This window comes from Aegilops tauschii, chromosome 6 (genome assembly GCF_002575655.3).
Source record: "Aegilops tauschii subsp. strangulata cultivar AL8/78 chromosome 6, Aet v6.0, whole genome shotgun sequence".
In the NCBI taxonomy this organism is placed as follows: domain Eukaryota; kingdom Viridiplantae; phylum Streptophyta; class Magnoliopsida; order Poales; family Poaceae; genus Aegilops; species Aegilops tauschii.
In genome coordinates, this window is record NC_053040.3 from 15232008 (window position 1) to 15254515 (window position 22508).

At 46.4% G+C, this 22508-nt stretch overlaps 2 protein-coding genes across 2 annotated transcripts; one reads left to right on the top strand and one right to left on the bottom strand.

Moving 5' to 3' along the window:
• Positions 1-1181: 1181 nt before the first annotated feature.
• On the bottom strand, positions 1182-13100 carry LOC109765030 (transcription termination factor MTEF18, mitochondrial-like). Its single transcript, XM_020323820.4, has 3 exons — positions 12566-13100; positions 6597-6725; positions 1182-1985 (listed from the first exon to the last, which is right to left on the bottom strand). The coding sequence occupies exons 1-3, from the start codon at positions 13003-13005 to the stop codon at positions 1391-1393; spliced, it is 1164 nt and encodes a 387-aa protein (XP_020179409.1). The 5' UTR covers positions 13006-13100; the 3' UTR covers positions 1182-1390.
• A 3632-nt stretch (positions 13101-16732) lies between these two features.
• Positions 16733-19505, top strand: LOC141025705 (uncharacterized). Its single transcript, XM_073501616.1, has 3 exons — positions 16733-16909; positions 16981-18488; positions 19076-19505. The coding sequence occupies exons 1-3, from the start codon at positions 16733-16735 to the stop codon at positions 19503-19505; spliced, it is 2115 nt and encodes a 704-aa protein (XP_073357717.1).
• Positions 19506-22508: the final 3003 nt, after the last annotated feature.

A 22508-nucleotide genomic window follows, 5' to 3' on the forward strand; every position in this document is an offset into this window, starting at 1 on the left:
GCGGTCAAGGAGAGGAAGCTCGATTAGCCCATGAAGGTGGATAAAAGCGTTGAACATGTCAGCTTCAGATTGCCTGAAGTTATGCGTGTTTTTGTCCGAGGGGCGCCGTAGGAGGTTGAAGTCGCCCAAGATAAGCCAGGGGGTGGGCGAGGGGGGTACGAAGGAGGCAAGCTCAGACAGAAAATCCTGTTTGAGGGCATGGTCAGTGGGTGCGTAGGCATTTGTTACGGCGAGCTTTTGAGGGGAGGCAAGGCAGGAGATCGTAGAAGTTTGGGAGAAGTGGCCGGCGTCCGAAGTGAGGAGAGTAAACTGATAGGATGAGAAGGCCGAGAGAATGCCTCCGGCCGAGCCCGTAGCCGGCAGGGTGTGGGTGAGATCAAGGTGCTTTGGGAGAATATTTTTTTTTTGTAAGGAGTTAGTGATAGAGCTGAGTTTAGTTTCCTGAAGGAAACACGCATGAGGGTTAATGGCGATGAGCTCAGAGAGGACGTCCGAGCATTTCTGACTTTGGCCAAGACCACGAACATTCCAACAGCAAAAGTTAAACTTGAGGCCATTCATTAGCTAAAGGTAGGCACCAAAAGTCCAGGTTGCGAACAAACGTAACAAAAGGATCGAGAATCAGCTCGCCCATGCATCCATGGGATTGAGTGAGAAGTGCTGGAAAGGGAAAGCTAGGAATTAAAACATTGCCTAAAGGGCAGATACGGCCATAACAGGAGGGGACTAAGCGGTTTTGGCGAGGAACCGGAGTCCATGGCAGTGCAGCGTCGATCATGGCGTCGGGGAGGACACCTCATCGAGCTCCTGCTGCTCAGCACCGCAAATGAGCGCAATCTGGGCTAGGGATGCAGCATCGTGCACCGGCTCGTCCGGCGTGCTGGTGAGGCCGGACTCGTCGAGGGCCACGACGAGCTCGGCCGTGGCCTGCTGCAGGTCGAAACGGCGAGCCTTCGCGCGCATGGCCTTGGTTGTCATGAACATATATGGGGGTGCATGATAGATAAATTTTGGCATGAAAGCAGATCATGCTGATACATTTCAGTGGAAAACAACACAACAATATTCTTCTGTTTTCTGGTTTCATGGGTGCTGGTTTCAACAAAAAATTAGCCCACCCACACATCCAGTTTCCATGATCCTCAATGCAAGTCGGAATCACATATATATCCATAAACATCAACATATATGGGGGTTGAGGAATTAAATTGCCAGCTTCGTAGGTAGTTAGCATTTAGCAATGATCAAGTGGCATGTAACAGGCATACTACAGAAAACAAACAACATCATGTAAGGCAAAGAACACTGAAACAGGAAGTGACAACTTACACGCAGGGTGATAACTTTGTTGCGCCATACACTGTAACCAATTTCCAAAGCCCTTTTTTGTTCATGTAAATCTGAAATTAGTTGGCACTTCCCCTTTGCAAGCTGTTGCATAGTCTTCAGCAAGGTGTGGTGCAGCTTCCTTGTGAGGGCATATGAACTTCTCCACAAATATCTTCTCGCTCAGCATGACTATGCTATAGTAGTCCCGGTACTGACCTAACAATCCATTTTCCTCAAGGAACTTGATAACATAGAACCTGGGTCTGAGTCGGCCCTCCATGCTATAAGAGTGCAATGTCGGACGATGAGCAATGTACGCGGGTTCCAGCCCCACCTCAGAGAAGAAGAACTCGGACCTGTGCTTCAGAGATTCCTTTGACTTCCTTAGCACACCCGGATACTTGCGCACAACAATGGAAGCTTGGGCATCAGACCACCTGAATGTATTCTTTAAGTAGTCCAGTTTGGCAGCAATCTTCTCCTTGCTTTGGAATGCGACAGCATGTAGCGCTTTTCTAAACATCGCAGAGCCACGGGGCACGCCAATACCTTCGGTGCATGTCACCATCGCCCGGACGCGCTCCGGGTTGGTGGTGATCATCCTCGGCCCATGGATACACAGCTTGGCAATATCACAATTGCCTAGCCCGCACTGCCTCGTTAGAAGGGAGAGAGGGAGATGGTGGAATAGTTGTTGTTATTGCTTGAGCCTCATGGGCATATATATAGGAGTACAAGGTCGTCTTGGAGTACAAGGCAAGGTGGAATAAATCCTACGCTATCCTATGTTTCCATAATAACAATGATACTCAACATCCCCCCGCAGTCACAACGGGAGCGACGCAGACGGTGAGGCTGGAGAAGAATCCGAAGGAAAGCCGACGGACACCCCCCACAGTCGTAACGGTCGATGCATCGCGGAGTCGTGGCTGGAGTGGAAACCGACGAGGTTGCTCAAGCAAGGCGGTAGCCCTTTGTGCCGTTTGTCGAGGTAGCCGAGAGCGTAGGTGGTATAGCCGTAGTCGAGGTAGCCGTGCGAAGAACGTCGTGGTCGGTGTCGAGTCGGGGGTCGCCGGTGTCGAGGTAGTCGCCGTGGAGCCGCGGAAGAAGAGCAGCGGCGGCGGCGGCCTAAGGAGGCGGCGACGGTGCTCAAAGTAGGCGATAATGAACCCGACAGCGTGACGAAGACCGGCGCGGACGGTGACGTTCCTGCGCCAAGGGAGGCGGCGCGGCGCATATCACGTGGAAGTCAACGCGCGTAGACGGCGGTGGACCGCGGGCCGCAGCGTTACGGCCCGAAGAGGCGACGCAACGGCGGCGGGCAGGTCAGGGCGACGGCGGGGAAGACCTCAGGGCGGTTGTAGGGATTGCGTGCCACACTCACTACGGCCCGACGGGGCGACGCAGCGGCAGCGCGAAGGTCAGTGCAGCCTCGGGGACGACCTGGAGCGGACGGCCTCGGTGCAGCGGTTGACCGCGGGCCGCGGCACTACGGCCCGAAGGGGTGACGCAACGGCAGCGCGCGAGGTGGTGCAACCACGGTAACGGCCTCAGAGCGACGACGGGGACCGCGCGCCACGCTCGCGACAACCTGATGGGGCGACGTAGCGGCAGCGCGAGGGTTCGTGCAGCTACGAGAACGGCCAGGAGCGGACGACCTCAGAGCGGCGATGGACCGCAGGCCACGGCACTACGACCCGAAGGGGCGACGCAGCGGCAGCGCGCGGCTCGGTGCAGCGTCGGGCAGGACCACATAGCTCAATCAGTGAAGTGGCGTGCATACTCTACAACGATCTTCATATAATCCGGCACGGCACACGTCAGACACGGGACGTTGCAATTGTTGAGGAACGTAGTAATTTCAAAAAATTCTTACGCACACGCAAGATCATGGTGATGCATAGCAACGAGAGGGGAGAGTGGTGTCCACGTACCCTCGTAGACTGAAAGCGGAAGCGTTAACACAACGCGGTTGTTGTAGTCGTACGTCTTCACGATCCGACCGATCAAGTACCGAACGCACGGCACCTCCGAGTTCAGCACACGTTCAGCTCGATGACGTCCCTCGAACTCCGATCCAGCCGAGCTTTGAGGGAGAGTTCCGTCAGCACGACAGCGTGGTGACGATGATGATGTTCTACCGACGCAGGGCTTCGCCTAAGCACCGCTACGATATTATCGAGGTGGATTATGGTGGAGGGGGGCACCGCACACGGCTAAGAGATCAAGAGATCAATTGTTGTGTGTCCAAGGGGTGCCCCCCTCCCCGTATATAAAGGAGTGGAGGAGGGGGAGGGCCGGCCCTCTCTATGGCGCGCCCTAGGAGGAGTCCTACTCTCACCGGGAGTAGGATTCCCCCCCTTCCAAGTAGTAGGAGTAGGAGTCAAGGAAGGGAGAGAGAAGAGAAGGAAGGAGGGGGCGCAACCCCTCCCCCTAGTCCAATTCAGACTAGGCCTTGGGGGGGCGCCCAGCCTCTGCTCTCTCTTTCCCCTAAAGCCCAATAAGGCCCATATACTCCCCGGCGAATTCCCGTACTCTCCGGTACTCCAAAAATACCCGAATCACTCGGAACCTTTCCGATGTCCGAATATAGTCGTCCAATATATCGATCTTTACGTCTCGACCATTTTGAGACTCCTCGTCATGTCCCCGATCTCATCCGAGACTCCGAACTACCTTCGGTACATCAAAACACATAAACTCATAATATAACCGTCATCGAACTTTAAGCGTGCGGACCCTACGGGTTCGAGAACTATGTAGACATGACCGAGACACGTCTCCGGTCAATAACCAATAGCGGAACCTGGATGCTCATATTGGCTCCCACATATTCTATGAAGATCTTTATCGGTCAGACCGCATAACAACATACGTTGTTCCCTTTGTCATCGGTATGTTACTTGCCCGAGATTCGATCGTCGGTATCTCAATACCTAGTTCAATCTCGTTACCGGCAAGTCTCTTTACTCGTCCCGTAATACATCATCCCGCAACTAACTCATTAGTTACAATGCTTGCAAGGCTTATAGTGATGTGCATTACTGAGTGGGCCCAGAGATACCTCTTCGACAATCGGAGTGACAAATCCTAATCTCGAAATACGCCAACCCAACAAGTACCTTCGGAGACACCTGTAGAGCACATTTATAATCACCCAGTTACGTTGTGACGTTTGGTAGCACACAAAGTGTTCCTCCGGTAAACGGGAGTTGCATAATCTCATAGTCATAGGAACATGTATAAGTCATGAAGAAAGCAATAGCAGAATACTAAACGATCAAGTGCTAAGCTAACGGAATGGGTCAAGTCAATCACATCATTCTCCTAATGATGTGATCCCGTTAATCAAATGACAACTCATGTCCATGGCTAGGAAACTTAACCATCTTTGATTCAACGAGCTAGTCAAGTAGAGGCATACTAGTGACACTATGTTTGTCTATGTATTCACACATGTATCAAGTTTCCGGTTAATACAATTCTAGCATGAATAATAAACATTTATCATGAAATAAGGAAATAAATAATAACTTTATTATTGCCTCTAGGGCATATTTCCTTCAGTCTCCCACTTGCACTAGAGTCAATAATCTAGTTCAAATCGCCTTGTGATTTAACACCAATAGTTCACATCATCATGTGATTAACACGCAAAGGGTTTACTAGAGTCAATAATCTAGTTCACATCGCTATGTGATTAACACCCAAAGAGTACTAAGGTGTGATCATGTTTTGCTTGTGAGAGAAGTTTAGTCTATGGGTCTGCCACATTCAGATCCGTATGTATTTTGCAAATTTCTATGTCAACAATGCTCTGCACGGAGCTACTCTAGCTAATTGCTCCCACTTTCAATATGTATCTAGATTGAGACTTAGAGTCATCTGGATCAGTGTCAAAACTTGCATTGACATAACCCTTTACGACGAACCTTTTTGTCACCTCCATAATCGAGAAAACATATCCTTATTCCACTAAGGATAATTTTGACCGCTGTCCAGTGATCTACTCCTAGATCACTATTGTACTCCCTTGCCAAACTCTTGGTGAGGTACACAAGGTACACAGCATAGCATACTTTATAGAACCTATGATTGAGGCATAGGGAATGACTTTTCATTCTCTTTCTATTTTCTGCCGTCGTCGGGTTTTGAGTCTTCACTCAACTTCACAGCTTGAAACACAGGCAAGAACTCCTTCTTGACTGTTCCATCTTGAACTAATTCAAAAACTTGTCAAGGTATATTCTCATTGAAAATCTTATCAAGCGTCTTGATCTATCTCTATAGATTTTGATGCTCAATATGTAAGCAGCTTCACCGAGGTCTTTATTTGAAAAACTCCTTTCAAACACTCCTTTATGCTTTCCAGAAAATTCTACATCATTTCCCATCGACAATATGTCATTTACATATACTTATCAGAAAGGCTGTAGTGCTCCCACTCACTTTCTTGTAAATACAGGCTTCACCGCAAGTCTGTATAAAACTATATGCTTTAATCAACTCATCAACCTTCAGCAATAGCCTGCAACCAGGCTTGGACATGTACTGCAGGAAGGCACAGAGTAACCTCCACTAGCACGGGACGCACCAAGCACGGGTAGCCAGCATGCATGCAGCCGGAGCGTGGCCACGCTGTGGATCGGTGGGCTGAGGCGGGCGATCGGGCAGCCAAGCACGCCCGCGCAGGACGTGTGACTCATGAACCACGCGGCGAGGACGACGGGTCAGCGCATGACCGCATGAGCGAGCGCATCTGGCTCATGCGTGAAGCCCGGGGCGCCTGTGACACCCGATCCAGTCCAAGTCGATGACGATGTTGGTGAAGCAAATACGCGTTGTAGATGACGAAAGGCGGCGGGCGACGCAAACCGATCATAGATCGGAAAACCAAAAAGAAAACGCCGATCAAAGCGACCGACGAGAGAGATAAAAACTCCGGAGCAAAGGCTTGGGAAAAAAGACTCTAGGGCAACCGGTCAACACGACCGGCGGACGAACCCTAGGTACGGGCGGCGCGGCCCCCGGCGGCGGTCATGGAGGTCGACCGCCCCGGGGGCGGCGCGCGGGTGCGGAACCGGCGGCTAGGGTTTAGAATCCGGAAACTGATACCATATTAGAAGGGAGAGAGGGGATGGTGGAATAGTTGTTGTTATTGCTTGAGCCTCATGGGCATATATATAGGAGTACAAGGTCGTCTTGGAGTACAAGGCAAGGTGGAATAAATCCTACGCTATCCTATGTTTCCATAATAACAATGATACTCAACAAGGAACACAACATTGGGCTTGACAACCTTGTCGAGGTCCGATGAAAGAAGGTGGGATCCTCCCCGCTGGAGCAGCCGGAGGAAGTTGTGGAAGGAGCCGAAGAGGGGCATGTAGTAGTGCAGCCTGGAGACTATGGCTCTACGGCGGAAGCGGTCGGGCATGAGGGAGACAAGGCGGGCGATGTCAGGACTCGATAGACCTAGGCCGGTGAGCCCGGCGACCTTAGGGGCCAGGGTTTGGTCCACTTTAGTGCATAGGAGCTGCTGGTCCTTGCGACGACGGCGGCGGCATCAGCGCCGGAGAGGCCAAGGCCGGCGAGGAAGGCGAGGACAGCATCGGGATTGGCGGGGGAGTTGAGGTGGGAGAGCTTCTTGGAGGCCTTGAGGGCTTGGGGTCGGGTGAGGCCGTAGGTGTCGACGAGGTACTCCTCGACGGCGAAGCTGCTAGGGTTCGGGGAAATGGGGGGCGATGCGGTGGTGGAGAGCAGGCGATGAAGAGAGCGCATGGGAGAGGTGGGTGGAGAAGAGAGGAGACGAGAAACGAAGCACTCTCGGAGGCGGAGCATGGCGCAGCCGGCGGGAAATCGGCGAGAACAACGGCGCCGGCGGCGATGCAGAGAGAGATCTCCGGTGGATTGCAATGGAAGCTCTGCCTCTGCGTGTTGGGGGTTAGTCAGAATGGGACTTCTTTTTCTCTGTGTGCGTGGGCTCTCTTCCATTTTCTCATCCATTTTCTTCCCTTGTTATAAACAAAATCCATTTTCTTCCCTTTTCATGTTTTTATTTTTATTTATTTTACCTATGTCGCCTCCACATTTTTATTTAATTATTTCATGTCATATACTTTTCTGCATTTTTTATATTTCCATTTTGGATTTTTTTTACAACAAACAATGTATTTTTTTTCTTTCACATTGCTCATAAAAATGGAGTAAAACTTGGCATCTAATAGAAAAATGGTTTTTAAAATCAATATTTTATTAATTTCAGAAAAATATGTTTCATAGAATAGTTTGCTCATTTATACATAGTATTTTTAATCTGATGAAATAATCTTTACAACCATATTGACCATTTTTTTGATATGCATAAACAAATTCCATAGACAATGAGTATATCTTAAGAAAGACTATTATATTTTTATTTTTGCATTAATATAAAGATGGAGAATATTTTTCATTAATATATACTTTCTTCTCAATATTAACTTTTTTATTAATGCGAGAAAATAATAGGTTTGTATGAAATTTGGCAACGAGGTACTCCTCCACGGCGAAGCAACTAGTACTAGGGTTGGGGGAAATGGGGGCCGACGCGATGGCGAAGAGGAGGCAGCGGAGTGGGGAGAATGCTGCTCTGGAGGGTGAGCCGAGGAGATGGGAAAGGACACGCTCCCGGAGGCAGAGCATGGTGCGGGCGGCGGTGGCGATATTTCTGATGGATTGCAACTGCAGTTGTGTCTCGTCAGATTGGTCTGCAGAGTGGATGGGCTGTACTAGTTCATTTGTTTTTTTTAGACAAAGTAGCTCCTTTGGTGGTGGTTGTCTCTTGTGTGGGCTCTACTAGACCAGAGTTTTGTTAGGCCCGTGGAAGATGTTTCTTGGGAATTTTTTGTTGTTGTGAGTTTCAGAGACTAATACTCCGTGTGTTTTTCCAGTTTGCTATTCATCAGGCCATTCAAATTTTCCATCGGTCAATTATATGGCGAAGAACGAGGCAGCAACAAGGCGATGGCAGCACGATTAGCAATGGCGTCTTAGCAAGGCTGAGCCAGGCCTGCACTAACCACGACAATAACCGACGCAGGCGTGGCCGAGAGTTGATGGGTTGGGAGAGGGTGGGATCAATAGTTTTGAACGTTCTTTTGATTAAACGGAGCCCGAGCTCGAGATGTGGACACCGTGGCCGGCTATGACGAGGGCTCACCGGGACCTCAATGAAAGCAGGGACAATGCGACTCATTACAGTGTTGCCATCGATGAAGAGGCGAGGAGTCACAGGGTTCGGCGCTTGGAAGAAGAAGGTGCAATTGGATCTCAATATGGTGATAGATAAAAAACTTACTAAAGATTTTTCTTCCAGACACCTATAAAATACACATTTCGTATTTAGCGCCTTCAACGCCTCTTAGTGTCTTATTCGTATGTGGCGCCCAAACCTCGGTTTCTATATGCCAGCCCATTAATTTGTGCGTCGCTCATATTTCTTTCTTCTTCTCATGATTACGGTTTATAGGCTCCCTTGGTTTTATGGTCCATTTTTGTGTGCTTCTTTACTTCTGTTTTAGGCTGGTTTTCTATTCTCTTATTTTCTTTTCCCTTTTCTTTCTCTTTTTTCTTTTTTTTCACCTTTTCAAGTTAACGACATTTTAATCTTTGTGTTTTCTTTGAATTCATGAACTTTTTTCGTATTTGCAAAGTTTTTCTAAATTTGTTAACATTTTTAAATTCAAGAAAACTTTTTAAATCCACGAACATATTTTTTTCAAATTCACGAACATTTTCCAAGTCCTCCAACATCTTTTTCCAAATCCCTAAACTTTATTGAAATGCATGAACTATTATAGACTCCGCGAGCTTTTTTTTTCACATTCGTGATTTATTTTCAAATTCACGAACTTTTCGTATTCACAAACTTTTTTCAAAGTCATGAACAGTTTTCCGATTCACGAACTTTTTTCAAATTTTTGAACTTTTCTCAAATTCATGATTTTTTCAAATTTGCAAACTGTTTTGTAGTCACGAACTTTTCTTTTCAAATCTGTGAACACTTTTTAAGTTTTTGAAAAGTCAACAGGAATAAGTCAAATTGCGGGGTCAAAGGGTTAAACGGTTATAGTCAAGGGAAGCGAGCTGATGTAGCGAGCGAGCGAGGGTATATTTTTGGGCCGTCACAATCGAAGCGTGTGTATCACGTTGGTTGGAGCAATCACGCGTAAAGCGCTGAGTAGGACCTTCCTATGAAATAGTCGATGTTTTTCTGATGCAAATGGGTCCTCCATTCCTACTCTAAGCCTGGAATGATTTATTTTTGTCAAAATTGGTGTACAACACATAGTAAAGTTTTTTTTTTTGGGTTTTGTTAAATCTCAGCTGAATGAGATTTAACAATGTCTCAGTGAGGTTCGTGACTGTTGGATTTAGCCACACCAAGATTCATGCGTGTGGGCAGGTATGTGCGCTTCTTACCAAAGAGCAGCTCACCATGCTTAACGTGAGGAGTGACAGCTTCCAAATGGATTTTCTCTTGTTTATTATTTGCGTTTTTACTTTATAATTATTTAAAAATATTGTAAATATATATTTCAAATAATAAAAACAAATAAAAAATAAAATCGTGAATTTGAGAAAACATTACCACAATGTAAAACAATTGTTAGTTTAGTTAAAAAATGCTGATATCATATTAAAAAAATCTTTATGACATTAAACTTTTTTTCATTAAAAATGTTAAACATATATCAAATAGATGTTTCAATTGTATATGCAAAATGTTGATAGCATACAAAAAATATTATTGTGACATTTAAAAAAAATTACGCGTTTCAAAGATATCTATATGACATCATAAAAATGTAAACATGCATTTGGAAAATGTTAATTGTATATCAAATAAATGTTTCAGATGCATATGAAATATATACAAAGTTTATGAAAAATGTAGACATCAAACATGTATTTGAAAGAACTATTAACCATTGTATTTAAAAATGCTAATCATGTATTAAAAATGCTAAACGTGTATAAAAAGTGTTCTTGATGTATAAAAAATGTAGAGATCAAAAAATTTATTTCAAAAATGTTAATTGTGTATTTAAAAAATGTTTAACATGTAGAAAAAATTCACATGTACATGTAAAATGTACATAGAAAACCGAGGAAAAGGATATACACAAAACATAGAAAGCAAAAATATACAATTTAAAAGGTTGTAAAACCGATGAAAACCATAAAGAAAAACATATAAAAAGAAAAGAAAAGAAAAAACCCAAAGAAAACCGGTGAAAAAGAAGGATAAATGAAGAAAACGAAAGAGCTCCAAACTAAACTAATACTCCTCTACGAAGTTGAATGGAGTTCATCTCTATTTCTCAAACCGAGATCAAGATGGCGATGAGTACCTGCAGCAGCTTATCAGCAGGTAACATTCTCAATTTCAATTTGAAATTACCCACTTAAAAGATAAAAACAACAGCTGGTATCCTAAAAGTTCAGAGCAGTGCAAATATGTATCCTTTTGGGGTTAGGCAACGACAGCAGCCGTTTCTCCTTCGCCTTGGCTCGACTGCTTCTGGCAAGGAAAACACCAGTGCCAGTGCGCCAGATGATGATGCCTAGATGCCATGAGCTGCGCTGCTCCTGCCGAGGGAGCATGCGATCACTCGTTAAATTTCCTTTGCAACATTCTTTTTTTTTTAATTTCGTATAACACAGGATGGTCGAAATTCATAGTTTTAGTCTTGAAAAAAATATAACTTAAATAGAATGAACTCATGTGAAACTGAACATTAAGCCTGACTAAGGTGGGCCTGTACCACACCTTAGTATTCAGCCATACTACACATTGTACCAATAACTGATTGTTGCTACTACTACTATTTATTGGACAGCAGTATCTTGCAGAACAAGAGATGCTAAGTTTTAAATCATATATTTGCAATCTTATAAAGTTAATACTCACTGAAATAGGCATCAGCTGTAGCGACCTTGCCCAAGTAAATCCACTTATCTGTTTCTAGGAAAGAACATTGGTCATTGCAGTGTAAACCTGAGAAACACACCACTGACCTTAATCAAATATACATATTTGACCAGACACATCAATCAAAACATCCAATTCTTCGGTCAAAAATGAATGTTCAATAGTCAGAACTGAACATCACAAAACTCAACCCATCTGCAGTCATCCATCATTTCAAAGTAAGAAAAATATACTCATGCTTAATTATGGTAATTCAGCCTTGCAATATTATGTTCCAGTGCAGTAGAAAATTTACATCAGACTAATTAGGTCCATCTTCTTTTATTTGAGATAGTTAGTTGGAACTTATGAGTAAAACATAAGTCTAATACCAGCGAAAAAATCTAGCATCTTAACCATTAATTTTGCTCAAGTAAAACTTTTTTAAGAAAAAAATTATGAATCCGAACAGCAGGGTGATACATTCATTTCGGTGGAAAATGACACATCATTACTCTATTGCTTTCTGGTTTCATGGGTGCTGGTTTCAACACAAAATTGATCCACCCACTGCATCATCTTCAATGGAAGACAGAATCAAATATATATCCATGGACTTCTCATTTACAGAGATCTTCTCTAAGAAATGACAACATCAACATATGGGGGTTCAGGAATCAAAATTTCAGTTTCGCAAGGACTTAGCATTTAGCAATGACTAACTAGCATGTAACAGGCATACTAGAGTAAACAACCAACATCATCTTAGGCAAAGAACACCGAAACAGGAAGTACTAACGCTTACAGACAGGGTGATAACTTTGTTGTGCCATAGGCCATACATGGCCATACAAAGGTAGAGGAGGTCACATCACTACGTGAACGGTGCCATGGCCATACACACGTCGTCCCGAGGCGCCCGCTCTAGATCCACCGTCACACCTCCAAGCCGCGACGGCGGGAGGGGAGGCAGAGGTGAGGGGAGCCGGACGGGAGGCGGAGGGGATCGGGAAGGGAGGGGAGGCGGACGGGATCTTGAGGGGAGGGGAGGCAGACCTTTGCATCTGTTTTATGTGGTTCTGTTTTCTGCTTGCCATCTTCCTTGCAATTGTCACTGTTGTCTTCTTCATTGCAATTGTTAGCTAACCCATGATCTTTGTCATCACCCTGCAGAAGCTGCTGAAGTCAAACTTATCGAGGTCCGACGACAGAAGGTGGGATGAGCGCTTGAGCAGCCGGAGGAAGCTGTGGAAGGAGCCCAAGAGGTGCAGGTAGTAGTGCAGCCTGGAGACGATGTTTCTGCAGCGGAAGCGGTCGGGGGTGAGGGAGACGAGGCGGGCGATGTCAGGACGCGAGAAACCTAGGCCAGTGAGCTCGGCGACCCTAGGGGCCAGTGTTTTGTCCACTTTGGTGCGGAGGAGCAGCGGATCTTTGGCGACGACGGCGGCGGCATCGGCGCCGGAGAGGCCGAGGCCGGAGAGGAAGGCGAGGACGGCGTCGGAGTTGGCGGGGGACTTGAGGTGGGAGAGCTTCTTGGAGGCCTCGAGGGCTTGGGGGCGGGTGAGGCCGCAGGTGCCGACGAGGTACTCCTCCACGGCGAAGCCCCTGGGATTTGGGGAAATGTGGGGCGCGGCGGCGGAGAGGAGACGGCGGAGTGGGAGGATGGCAGAGGTGGGTGAAGAAGAGAGGAGGCGGGAAACGACGCACTCTCGGAGGCGGAGCATGGCGCAGCCGGCGAGAAAGCGGCGGGAACAACGGCGGCGGCGGCGGCGGCGACGGAGATATCTGCCTCTGCGTCTGCGTGTCGTGGCAACTTCTTTTGGTGCGTGGGCTCTACTGGACCGGTTCTTTTGATAGACCTACCCAATGATATATATATATAGATGTTCATATTTCTTATCCATATTTCCTCCCCTTTTCATGGTTATATTTCTATTTTGTTTTTAATTATTTCGTATCACATACCTTTGTTGCATAGTTTGTTTTATTTTTATGTATTTCCATTTTGGAATTTTCACTATAAACAAATGTGCGGCACTATCATTTTCCTTTGACGCTGCTTATAAAAATGTAGACAAACTCTGTATTTAATGGAAAATCTTTTTTCAAAATTATTATTATTTTTTAATTCAAAAGATTGTTTCATGGAACAGTTTGCTCATTTATATATAATATTTTTAATCTGATGAAATAATCTTTGCAACTATAGTGATACACATTGAAAAAGTCCATAGACAATGAATATATCTTAACAAATAGTATTATATTTTTTATTTTTCATTAATTCTAAAGATAGAGAATACTTTTCACTAATAGATACTTTCTTCTCAGCATTAATTTTTTATTAATGTGAGAAAAATAATAGGTTTGAATGAATTTTTGTTGCCTGGTGATATAATTTTTAGAGTAGTGAAGATTCTACTATTTGATATACATAAGGGAAATAATAGATAATGCCATAGACTATTGTTTTGACGACTACGAACGATGCGCTCAAGCCGTCAAATCACCAAAGTAATCAATTATTGAAGATACAGTATTGTTGTTTAAATTAAACAAGACAAGCAGAGAGCCGACTAGCTAGAATGCTTGGGGGGGGGGGGGGGGATTGTATGACCAAATACATACTAGGTGTGACGGAACATCCAAAATCATTTTACAGATGGGGAACTCAGGCCCCTTCTTCAGCAGTTCAGAACAGCGCTCGTCGATGGTCATGCATCACCGGGTCAAGCAAAAATCAGAAGAATCTGCTTCTAGTTATCTTAGACCATCCATACAGTAAGCCCTTGTTTGGCAATCCACGACTCCCGAAATCTGCGGAGCGAGGAAACTGCACCTCCGCCTGCACTGGGAACAGAGTTGTGGAGCGACGCGATTCCGAACAGGGCATAAGTCCGGACTCTGGTCAGAGCCAGCAGTTGGTAAGTTGAGCAGCCTTTGCAGGTGATGACAAAGATCATGGGTTAGCTAAAAATTGCAAGGAAGAAGACAATAGTGACAATTGCAAGGAAGATGGCAAGCAGAAAACAGAACCACATAAAACATATGCAAAGGTCCGCCTCCCCTCCCCTCCGTCTCCGCCTCCCCTCAAGATCCCGTCCGCCTCCCCTCCCTTCCCGATCCCCTCCGCCTCCCGTCCGGCTCCCCTCACCTCTGCCTCCCCTCCCGCCGCCGCCGGATCTTGGCTGGGCAAAGCCCGTGCGGGGGGGGGGGGGGGGGGGGAGGAGGGGGTGATGGCGGTGGCCGGGTGTCCCTCCGTCGCGGCTTGGAGGCGTGGTTGTGACGGTGGATCTTGAGCGGGCGCCTCGGGACGACGTGTGTGTGGGGCCATGGCACCGGTCACGTAGTGATGTGACCTCCTCTACCTTTGGTTGTCTTCATCGTTGGTCGAAAGGGATCTGGTCGGTGGGTGTTGCCTCGCGGTGGCTTCCTGCCGGCGGATCAAGTGGAGGAGATGATGGTGGCTTAGCTGCTGAAGTGGGTGAGGATGCCACCATCTTCGGTGGTGCCCGTGGGTGTTGTTTTCCTCATTGGAGGCGATGGTGGGGGCGTCCCTCGTTCCATTGTTTCCGGTGGAAAACCTCATATCTTGAGGAGGCTACCATTGACGGCGGCGCCCGTGGGCGTCGTAGCCCTCGATGGAGGCATTGAGGGGCCTCCTGGATCGGATGATGGCGACGTCTTCGTCGTCACCCCCGTGGGGGCGTCATCTTTGGAGACATTCATCGACTAGACGGACATGTGGACGGCTTTGTGGTCGGGCGTCGGTAGGTGGTGGAGCGGTGCTTCATCCTACACATCGATGGCGGCAGATCTCGGCGGCGTGGCGCAGTGGAGACTCGACATCCGATGGGTGGCGATTGACTCGTGCAGGAGGACGATGTTGTCTGGCGTCGTGGTGGCGTCGATGGCAAAGAGGCCCGGCAAGGTCGATACGTCAGTATCTGATCTGAGGATGGATCGATGGATGAAGAAGGTGACGGCCCTTGCAACGTGCGCATGTGGTGCCCACTGAAAGTGCGCCGGACCGGTGTGTAACCCAGTTCAGGTATTATGGATTGGATGGGGCATCCGACATTAGATGTTAGGTGTTGGTGCGATATCTGTTTGGTATTATGCTCGGACATTCGACACCCTTTCATCACGGGGATAGGAGTAGCGACAAGTGTTGTTAAGATGATGGCTTCAGGCTTATTAATGTATTACCTTGTAAGGGCTTTGTCAATAATTAATAAAATGGTTGCATGCATCGTCCAGATGCAGAGGCATGAGGTACATCATCCTTTTCGAAAGAAAGAAAATTAATAAAAAAACAGATGCAAAATGAAACCATGAAAATATAATTTTTTCCACATGATATTGCTTCCAATAGTTTGCAGACAATTGGATACATCTCTGCAGTTCTGCAAGAGAGAAAGAGAAACAAGTGCAGAATTTGGAAATCAATAATGGCCAAAAGAAGCAACCCTAAATCGCATTACAATACCTGGATTTCTTACTAAAATCTAGCATCCTCTCACCGCGTTGGCTCATGTCCACGTATCTGAAGATGGAATGAGTGCAATACTGTCTCCGTTGGCCCATCACTGAACGCTGATACTTCCCAAATCACTCTTAAAATCTGAACATGGGGAAAACTGGAACTGACAACACATAATTCGTCCAACCATGATTTGGAAAAATATAATTAGATGAGACCATTCAGCCATGTCATCCATGCCGGCAAGGAGTTCGGCTTCTTACAGGTACAGGCACACACTTTGTTTTTGTCAGACACTGCTCTGGCTCACTGCTGCAACCCCAGATGAATCATGAACTACTACCCGCCATGCCCAGACCCGACCGTCACTTCCTACACTGCGCGTGGCCCCCACCTCCTCACCGTGTGATGAGGAACACTAGATGAGAAGAAAGAAAACACATGCCAGATCTGTTTGGCTACTTCTAAATGCTTCCACTCTAGTGTAGTATTTCTTTCCTTTTCTTTTCTATCCTACCTACTATTTTCTAGAGTCTTCTAGTTGTGAGTAGCTATGAGTAGAATGGTGAAACTTACATAATGTTTTCTAGAGTATTCCAGCTATAAGTAGAAGTATGTGAAGGCTTCCCAAAGCCCTATAAATAGAGGTCCTCGCCTCTACTTTGGAGGCAGACTATGTACCTCTACCTATAATAAAACTTGTTGTTCTTATCTAAGATCTTGGAGTAGATCTTGTGCCCTAGGAGTTCTGGATTGAACTCTTGCTGCCCTATCAACCTACATTCGCCTCTAGAGCGATATCTAGCGTAGCACGTTGAAGCTGTTCCTTCAACACTTGTGCTATACACATTGTAGCAGCAAGGTGGAGTTGCTCCTCCACAAACTTTGTGCTGCTTCAGGTGGTATCAGAGCCAGGTTGACCCATACTAGTTCTTGCTGTCCTCTTCGAGAGTAAGTTGCAGCAAGCAATGGAGCAATTGGAGAAGAGGATGGATGCTGCTGAACAACAAATCAAAGAGCTGCGTGAAGATCTTAATAGGAGATTTGACCAGCTGGTTGAGATGATAAGAAAGGGTGCCCCCCTGCTACCAATGAAGGAGATTCATCTAAAGAAGAGGAAGATGTTCATCAAGGAAGAAGGAGAGGTAATCTTGGAGCAAGACCGCCACAACAACATGTTGTTCAACGTGCTTCAAGAAGGCCAATTTATGTTGAGGCTTCTGAAGGTGAAGAATATGATGATGCCCTTGAAGAGCCAAATCTCTACGCATATCGGAGAGCACCCAACCCTACATATGCAAGAGATACATACAAGGTGAAAGCTGAGATCCCAAGTTTTAATGGAAATGTTGACATTGAAGGGTGCCTGGATTGGTTATATGAAGTGGAGACTTTCTTTGAGGTCATGGAGGTTCCGGAAGATCGTAGAGTTCCTTTGGTCGCATACAAACTAAAAGGAGGAGCCGGTGCATGGTGGCATCGCGTTCAAGAGGAGCGCAGGCTGAGAGGAGAACCTCGTGTTAGAACTTGGCGACAAATGAAAGGCCTCTTGAAAGGGAGATTTTTGCCCGCTGATTATGACCAGATCCTATTTATCCAATTTCAAAATTGTGCTCAAGGAAATAGGACTATTTCAGATTACACGGAGGAGTTTCTAAGGCTACAAGTGAGGTGCAACCTTGCTGAAACTGAAGAGCAACAAGTTGCAAGGTACATCAATGGTCTCAATGATGCTATTCAAGATCGATTGATGATGCAACAAATCTGGTCCGTTGATCAAGCACAAGATCTAGTCTTAAAGGCCGAGAGGTTTGTGAGGATGAGAAAGACAACTAAGGCTCCATATCCTCCATATCCCCATACCGAAGGCTCATCTAGGAGCCAACCTAATAGAGTGGAAGAAAAGACCACTCCACCAAAGACAAAACAGCCCATCCCGAAGCAAACTAGAGGCAAGGGTAAGGCAAATGAAGGCCCAAAGTGCTATAAATGTGGTAATGAGGGACACATATCTAGCGGCTGCCCACTAAGGAAATTTGTTAACACGACTATCCATGATGGTGAAAGCGATGAGGAAGAATACGAATCTGGAGATGTAGACGGACAAGAGGTTTGTCAAGAAGAAGGTGAAGAGGTGGTATGTGTGATCCAGCGTGTCCTATGTTCCACACCACAACTCGATGACACACAATGGAAGAAAATATTTGAGAGCAAATGCACGGTGAATGGCAAGGTATGCAAACTAGTGATTGATAGTTGCAGCTGCGAGAATCTTATCTCCCAGAAGTTGGTGGACCATTTAAAGCTTGAAACCCATGATCATCCAAATCCCTACACTATTGGATGGATCAAGAAAGGAGTGAATATGAGGATCACCAAACAATGCAACCTGCCACTTTCTTTGGGTAAGCATTATCGCTCAAATGTATTGTGTGATGTGGTTGACATGGATGCCAGCCATGTTCTTCTTGGGAGGCCTTGGCAATTTGATGTGGATACTACACACAAGGGCAAGGAAAATTCTTACTCTTTCATTTGGAACAAGAGAAGGATCATTATCTTACCAAACAAACCCGAAGGTAATACCTCTAAGGAGGAGGGGAAAACTATGTTAACTATCTCTCATACCTCTCATGAGTTTATGGAAGACTTGAAGGAGGCAGATTTGTGTGCTGCATTTGTTGTAAAGGGAGAAGAGCACCTGCTGTTTAAATTCCAGCAAAGGTACGTGGTTTATTGGCGGAATTTCAGAACATACTTGGGGAGCCACATGGCTTGCCACCGATGAGAGGAATTCAACATAGAATTGACTTAATTCCGGGAGCAAGTCTTCCTAATCTTCCACACTATCGAATGAGCCCAAAGGAGCATGGTATATTGAAGGAGAAAGTGGAGGAATTGTTGCAAAAGGGGCACATTCGAGAAAGTATTAGCCCATGTGCTGTACCAGCCCTACTCGCGCCAAAGAAAGATGGATCTTGGCGCATGTGTACGGACAGTAGAGCCGTTAACAAGATCACCGTAAGGTATAGATTCCCTATTCCCCGTCTGGATGATATGTTGGATCAGCTTAGTGGAGCAAGAGTGTTCACAAAGCTAGATTTAAGAAGTGGATATCGTAAAATCCGTATAAGACCCGGGGATGAATGGAAGACCGCCTTCAAGACAAAGGAAGGGTTGTTTGAATGGCTAGTCATGCCATTTGGACTCTCAAATGCACCAAGTACCTTTATGCACTTAATGAATCAAGTCCTTAGACCCTTCTTATCCCACTTTGTTGTGGTCTATTTCGATGACATCTTGATCTATAGCAAGGATGAGGATGAACACTTTGATCACATTCGGAAGGTGCTAGAAGTACTAAGGGAAAATGAGCTCTACGTCAACTTGAAGAAATGTGTTTTCCTGCAAACACAACTTATTTTCCTAGGATTCGTCATAACATGTGACGGCATTCGTGTTGATGATTTTAAGGTTGAAGCAATCCGAGAATGGCCAACTCCTAAGACCATTTCTGAGGTAAGAAGCTTTCATGGCCTTGCAACTTTCTATAGGCGATTTGTTAAGAATTTCAGCACTATCATGGCACCAATTACCGAGTGTTTGAAGAAAGGAAAGTTCCAATGGGCAGAAGCAGCTGAAGCTAGCTTCAATGAGATTAAACAAAAGCTATCACAAGCTCCTGTCTTGGTACTACCTGATTTCAACAAGACTTTTGAGTTGGAGTGTGATGCAAGTTGAGTAGGCATTGGAGCTGTCCTATCTCAAGAAAGGAAGCCCATTGCTTTCTTTAGTGAGAAGTTAAGTGAAGCTAGACAGAAATGGAGTACCTATCAGCAAGAATTATACGCCGTTTTCAGAGCGTTGAAAACTTGGGAAGTCTATTTGCTGCCTAAAGAGTTCATTGTTTATAGCGACCATCAATCCTTGAAGCATTTTACAAATCAAAAGCATGTTGACCGCATGCTAGCAAGATGGGAAGCATATCTTGTGGGGTTTAACTATCTCATCATGCATAAATCTGGAATAACTAACAGAGTGGCCGATGCTTTGAGTCGTCCTGCATGCCTCTTGACTTCTTTTGAAGCTGAACTTCCGGGCATGGGTCAAATAAAGGAGTTGTATGAGGGTGACGAAGACTTTGGCTATGTTTGGGTAAAGCACGCAAGGGGCCAACCATTAGGTGATGACTATTTGATGCAAGATGGATATCTCTTAAAAATGATCGTTTGTGCATTCCAAGAAGTTCTCTACGTGACAAGCTGGTTAGAGAGCTCCATTCAAGTGATCTTAGTGGCCATGTTGGACGGGACAAGACTATCGCTAACCTGGAAGCTCGCTACTTTTGGCCACAACTAAAGAGAGATGCTGGAAAGTTCGTTCAACGGTGCCCCGTATGTCAAACCTGCAAAGGCCAAGTCCAGAACACAGGGTTATACATGCTGTAAGGGCATATTTATCCCTAAGATATTTTGGTGATTGATGACAATGTTTTTGCGGACTAATCGTGTGCATTGAGTGTTTTCAGAGATTCATCCTTTTGGCACGAGACGATTCCCTCCCCTCGGAGCTTGAAGCGAAGACGGTGTAGTCCTTTCGAATTAGTTTGGTGGACTAGTTTCATAGGGATCACCGTACTATCAAGAGGGGGTCCGCTTTGGAAAGGCTAGGGCGGAATCATCACGTACACTTCCTTTGCCCCCCCTCCGAGCCTTTCCGCTTCTATGATGGGCTCGTTCCTCTCTTCAGTGTGCCCTCTCTGGTCCCAGCGGTAGTACCGCTTGGGTGCTATAAGCGGTAGTACCGCGCCAGAGCGGTAGTACCACTCTGGAGCGGTAGTACCGCGCCAGAGCGGTAGTACCACTCTGGAGCGGTAGTACCGCTGGTAGCCCCCAGCCGTAGTACCGCTGCGGTCTTGTGCTAGTACCGCCTCGATTCGAGGGGTCTTTTTTCGTGTCGGGTTTTACGGTACTAGCCACGGCAGTGGGGGCTGTAGTACCGCTCGCATGCGGTAGTACCGCCCTGCCACCGCGGTAGTACCGCTCTGGGCCCAGCGGCAGTACCACGAGGGGGAGCGGTAGTACCGCTTATAGGGGCAAGCGGTAGTACCGCTGGCCAAGCGGTAGTACCGCTCTCTGCGGGGCTGAAGTGGGGGTAACGGTTGGATTGTTCCCCCCACTATATAAGGGGGTCTTCTTCCCCAAAGTTGACTTACCTCTTCCCCCAAAAGCTCCATTGTTGCTCCAAGCTCCATTTTCTCCCGATCTCTCTCCCTAGCCAATCAAAATTGTTGATTTGCTCGGGATTGGTTGTGAAGGGCATGATCTACACTTCCACCAAGAGAAATTTGATTCCCCCCACTTATCCCTAGCGGATCTTGTTACTCTTGGGTGTTTGAGCACCCTAGACGGTTGAGGTCACCGCGGAGCCATAGTCCATTGTGGTGAAGCTTTGTGGCGTCGTTGGGAGCCTCCAATTAAGTTGTGGAGATTGCCCCAACCTTGTTTGTAAAGGTCCTGTCGCCGCCTTCAAGGGCACCAATAGTGGAATCACGGCATCTCGCATTGTGTGAGGGCGTGAGGAGAATACGGTGGCCCTAGTGGCTTCTTGGGGAGCATTGTGCCTCCACACTGCTCCAACGGAGACGTACTTCCCCTCAAAAGGAAGGAACTTTGGTAACACATCCTCGTCTTCACCGGCTCCACTCTTGGTTATCTCGTCCCTTTACTTTCGCAAGTTTACTCGTGTTATATCTCTTATTTGCTTGCGTGCTTGTTGTCATTGCATCATATAGGTTGCTCACTTAGTTGCATATCTAGACAACCTATTTTGATGCAAAGTTTAATTTGGTAAAGAAAAGCTAAAAATTGTTAGTTGCCTATTCAACCCCCCCTCTAGTCAACTATATCGATCCTTTCAATTGGTATCAGAGCCTCGTCTCTTTATTAAGGACTTTACCGTCCAAAGAGTATGGTTGACTTCATAGACGGTGTGGAGGAGCACTCCAGTGTGAATCCGGTCTCATCTACGGGAGATGGGGGAACCGCGGTCTCTCATGAGGAATTCAATGTGGCGTTGGACACATTGAAAACCTCCATGACGACCGAGGTCGAAAGCATGTTTAATAAATTCTTAGAAGGGCTTAAATTTTCCACCGCACCGTTGAAAGTGGGTGATCCCGCTAACAAGGTGACGGATGCTACCTCCGACAAGGGGGAAGCTACTAGCGAGAAAGCTCCTTCTTCTAGTGGTAAAAATGGGGCCGTCATCTTTGCCCATGTGGAACCTCCACCTGTCTATGGTGGACCGCTCCCTTCCACTCATTTGAATCATGCCGGCCTGGCCCCTAAGATTGAGAAGAATGTAGATTTTGATTCTTGGGTCTATCGTTTTAAGCGTCATTTAAATCATGTGAACACTAACCTTTGGAGAATCATTGAAGAAGGTTTTTATCCGCATGACCGAAGTAACTTCACTCCTAGAGAAGTTGTGGATCATCAATTCAATGAGAATGCTCTCTTCATCATCCAAGAAGCAATCCCACCCGAAGATCTTCCTCATCTCCGGCCTTACACCGTGGCCAAAGATGCGTGGCTCCAAGTTGTTTCCCTCTATCGGGGAAGCGCAAGCATTCAACGCTCCAACTATGAAGTGGTGCAAGATGAAGCCGACGAGTTTGCAATGAAAGAAGATGAGGAACCTCATGAGCTTTTTCGGAGAGTAACCAAACTCGCGGTCTCGCTC